Source organism: Psammomys obesus, unplaced genomic scaffold, assembly GCF_907164565.1.
Source record: "Psammomys obesus unplaced genomic scaffold, mPsaObe1.curated_primary_1811, whole genome shotgun sequence".
Lineage (NCBI taxonomy): Eukaryota > Metazoa > Chordata > Mammalia > Rodentia > Muridae > Psammomys > Psammomys obesus.
The window spans coordinates 2,454,885-2,458,905 of NW_026590061.1; the positions used below are offsets into that span (position 1 = coordinate 2,454,885).

At 53.8% G+C, this 4,021-nt stretch overlaps 1 protein-coding gene across 1 annotated transcript in view; it reads left to right on the forward strand.

Annotated features, from left to right (window-relative positions):
• The window catches only part of Itpr2 (inositol 1,4,5-trisphosphate receptor type 2), a gene marked incomplete at its 3' end in the record, with an annotated part of 262,276 nt that overhangs the window by 63,488 nt on the left and 194,767 nt on the right, over positions 1 to 4,021 (forward strand). The window contains 1 exon segment of the mRNA XM_055605618.1: positions 3,220 to 3,371. Coding sequence (XP_055461593.1) covers positions 3,220 to 3,371 — 152 coding nt within the window.

The following is a 4,021-nucleotide window of genomic DNA, read 5'->3' on the forward strand; positions in this document are numbered from 1 at the left end:
CCTGTCTGTCTGCCTGTCTGTCTGCTTGCCTGTCTGCCTGTCTGCCTGCCTGTTTGCCTGCCTGTCTGCCTGCCTGTCTGCCTGCCTGTTTGCCTGCCTGTCTGCCTGCCTGCCTGCCTGTCTGCCTGCCTGCCTGCCTGTCTGCCTGCCTGTATGCCTCCCTGTCTGTCTGTGTGCCTGCCTGTCTGTCTGCTTGCCTGTCTGCTTTTGAGAAGTGTCCATTTAGAATGTTAGCTCATCCTTTAATTGTGCTGTTTATTTGTTTGCTGCTGATTTGAACTCGAAGGAATCATTTCCAGCGCCCCCTCCCTTGAGGCCCCTCTGCCCTCACCCCCTCTGTTTTGTGGTTTGAGGAGACCCTGCATGGCTGTGCTCTTTGTCCCCGTGCCGTCTGAATATTCTCACTCGGACAGTATCATGTTGCATTGTTTTTGCTGTCAGGAAAATGAAAATCAAACCCGCTCGGCACCACCCTCTCACTCTAGCTAGAACGACCATTGTCAAAAAGACAACAGACAGATGCTGGCGAGGCTTCGGAGAAAGGGCCGCAGGCACTGTCCTCCAGAATCCAGTGTGTTGATTCCTCAAAGCGCTCAGTGTAGACCTCCGGTCCAATGCAGCAGTCCCATGACTGGGCAGCGCCTGTACAAGCAAAGCCGGCAGAGCGGCTTTCCGATGCTCGCTCGCATGCCTGCATTTGCTGCAGCTCTTTCCGCAGCAGCTGAGATATGGCACCCGCCTGTGTCCCTCCACAGCTGAGTGGGTGACAGGTGGCCACCACTGCGCCAGGTTGCGTGTGGCCTAGGGCATGGAAGCCAGGGCCTTGTCCACCTGCTCTACCCATGGGGCCTCCTCCCAGCCGCAAGTGTCTGATTTAAAGTGTCTGCATGGCTCCCCAGCTTCGTGGTTTGTTTTTGTGTGGCTTACTCGATCCAGGGAGAAGTTCTGGGCGTGGCTCAGTCCCACTGACCCCTCTTTCTGTTTTCTGCCAGGGCTAAAGTAAGAGTCTAGTGTGCTGGTGTGTTTGCCTGCCTACCTCGCTGTGTACCCTGATAATAAGACAGTCACAAACACAGAAACTTGTGCTGGGCAGTGGTAGCACACGCCTGTAATCCCAGCACTCTGGGAGGCAGAGGCAGGTAGATCTCTGTGAGTTTGAGGCCAGCCTGGTCTACAAAGGGAGTCCAGGACAGCCAAGGCTACATAGAGGAACCCTGTCTGGAAAAAAACAAAAAACAAACAAACAAAAGAAATACCCATTAACACCTTTTATTCAGACTTTCTGAGCTCTGTATGTGTAGCAGGGCCTTGTGGTGCAGGCCTGTCATCCAGGCTATTCCAGTGGCTGAGGCAGGAGGATAGCAAGTTCAAGGCCAGCCTTGGCAATTTAGTGAAAGCCTATCTAAAGGGGAGGGGGAAACCCACTCACGAAGGTTGTCCTCTGACTTTTACACTTGTGCTGTGGCATCTGCCCCTTCCCCCACATGCACACTCACACGTGATCACACACGATAGCTAAGTGTGATAAAAAAATTACACAGAGTTTACATGTGAGGCCCCAGGCTCCATCCCCAGCACTGGGGAAAAAGCTGCTTCTCCTGGGAGGGCACCCAGCACACCTCCCCCCAACCCGTGTGGCTGAATGACCGCTCTGCTCTGCTCTGCTCTGCGTCCTGCTGCGGCGATGGCCGTGCTGCTGGCTGTGTGCACAGAGCAGAGCGGGCCGTCCCAGCCTCACTCTCAGCACACACAGGGCAGGTGGTCTGCGTGCTCTGTCCACGTTTGGAGGGGGCTGCGCCAGTCATCCTGAGAGACAGACAGCAGCAGAGCGCTGACTGACTGAGCCCCGAGGGTAAGCAAAGCGGAGAGCAGCAGGTGTAGCGTCTCCTTCCACAGTCCGTCTGCCCTGTCCCGGCAGTCACGCTTCTGTCTGAGGGGACGGCAGAGGGGCTGCTGGCGTGGGAGGTCAGCTTCCCCAAACATGTGGCTCCTCTCACGCCCAGCTTCCAGCAACACTGACGTGGACCATGCTCTCTTTCTGCCCTTAATTTCCCGTGTGCTGCTGACTTAATGACCTGCTAAGATTTTTTTCCTGTAATTCAGAAGCCTTTATCAAAATGCCGCCTTCCATTTTTGAAGTTTAAGAGGTTAATGCGTGGTGTCGCAGAAATGAGGCGGTGTGTGTCAGGGCCCCCATTAAGACAAATTGCTGTGCTCGTTTTACAAAGGGGTCCATTATCCCAATCTTAGAGGCATACGGCTTCCCTGTGTGCCCGGCAGACACTGGCAGCATGTCAGGCCCAGCTGGGAACCTCACGGTCATTATGTCTTCTTGAAGGTCCACCTCTTTCTGCTGGCTTCGAAGAGGAGATGTTTTTAAAAATTCTCTGTAATGCTGTTCATATCAGCAAGCATTGCCATCTCTATGTGGCATAGACGCTGTTTTGAAGGAGTTTTATTCCTGAGGCTGGGTTTCACAGCCTCTCAGATGTTGACCCTGTCGACAAGTTCTCCGGGCTAGATAATCTTTGCGGTGGTATAAGGCGTTCTCAGTGTGAGTGTCGGGGTGGCCTCTGCGTGGTTTGTGGTGGGTGTTCCCTGCACGGTAGTGGCGTGCCTCTGAATGATAGGGTGATGGATGCCAGCAGCTTTGTCCGCCCCTCCCCCGACTTTCAGTCCTAATAACCAAAAAATGTCTCCAGAAATTGCCAGGTGTTCTCCGAGTGTCAAAATCCCCCCGTGGGGCCAGCCGTGGACCTGAGTGTATTTACATCCGTGGACATGTTCTAGAAATGGGAGACAGTTGAAACAGTACTTCCAGATTCTGTTCTGTAGAATGAGGAGATGGTGGGGTTGAGCATCCTTCATATATTCATTGGTCGTTTGTCTGTCTTCCTGAGGCCATGGGATTTAGAGGGCTCTGGTCACTGGCCTGAACATGGACGGTCAAATCACTATGTGTAAATAGGAGTAAAGCGGCCAGAGAAGGGCCATACTGTGGGCCTTGAGGACGTGCTCTGATTAGACTCCTGCCTGGAGCATAGCCATGTGACCGCCCGTGGTCATTACCAAGCCCGTGAGCCCTAGTCTTCTGGGTGGTTGCGGGTAGACCCCCTCCACCAGTGAAGGAGTGCTGGACAAGCTCCCGCCTATGCCCCTCTAGCCGGAGCAGTGACCACTGACTCTGAAGACGCTGAGTAACCTTGGGCTTTTCAACAGAGAGACGGGGAGCTTCCGGCCTCGAAGAAGAAGCGCCAGGCTGGAGAGAAGATCATGTACACCCTTGTCTCCCTTCCCCATGGAAACGACATCGCATCCCTTTTTGAACTTGATGCCACAACTCTTCAGAGAGCTGACTGCCTGGTTCCAAGGTAAAAAATAATGAAATAAAGAAATCAATAAGAAAAAAGAAAGAGTTAGGATGAAGAGATGTTTGCAGGCACGGGCGTGAAAACAGTGTGGTCCACGCTCCAGGCCATTGTCGTGGGACCACGGGAGAGGCAGGTGTGGAAGAGCAGCGGGTTCCCGGTAGACAGGTGGCTGTGCTCCTTGGCTGGAGTGTGAGCATTTCAGTGAAGTGTTTTGCTTGAGTCTTGCTCACTTGTTAGGCCAGGTGGGGGAGGGGGTCTAAGTGGCCTGTTCTGGGACAAGGCGGGCTTGGCAGGTGGTGGCTGTTAGCCGGGAGGGCCTAAGGAAAGTGCAGCCAGCCCCACACCCTGGGTGTGGCACAGGTCCCTCGAGTTCCTGAGGGTCCTGCTGAGGGTGAGCCAGGGTGGCCTGTGCAGCCCTCCACTGCTTTGGCCAAGCGTCTGCCTCTTGTATGGGGTCCTCATCATTATTCTGACTTTATCTCTTCAGATCCCAGTCAGCAAAATGGGCTCTATCTTGAATTCAGTGTAGGAGAACTTGTTTAAGGAAATGGTGAGAACTCACTCAGGGACAGACCCAGCAGCGGTTGTGGAGTCTCACTTTAGGGGGGTTACTAAGTCTCACTTTAGGGGGGTTACTAAGTCTCACTTTA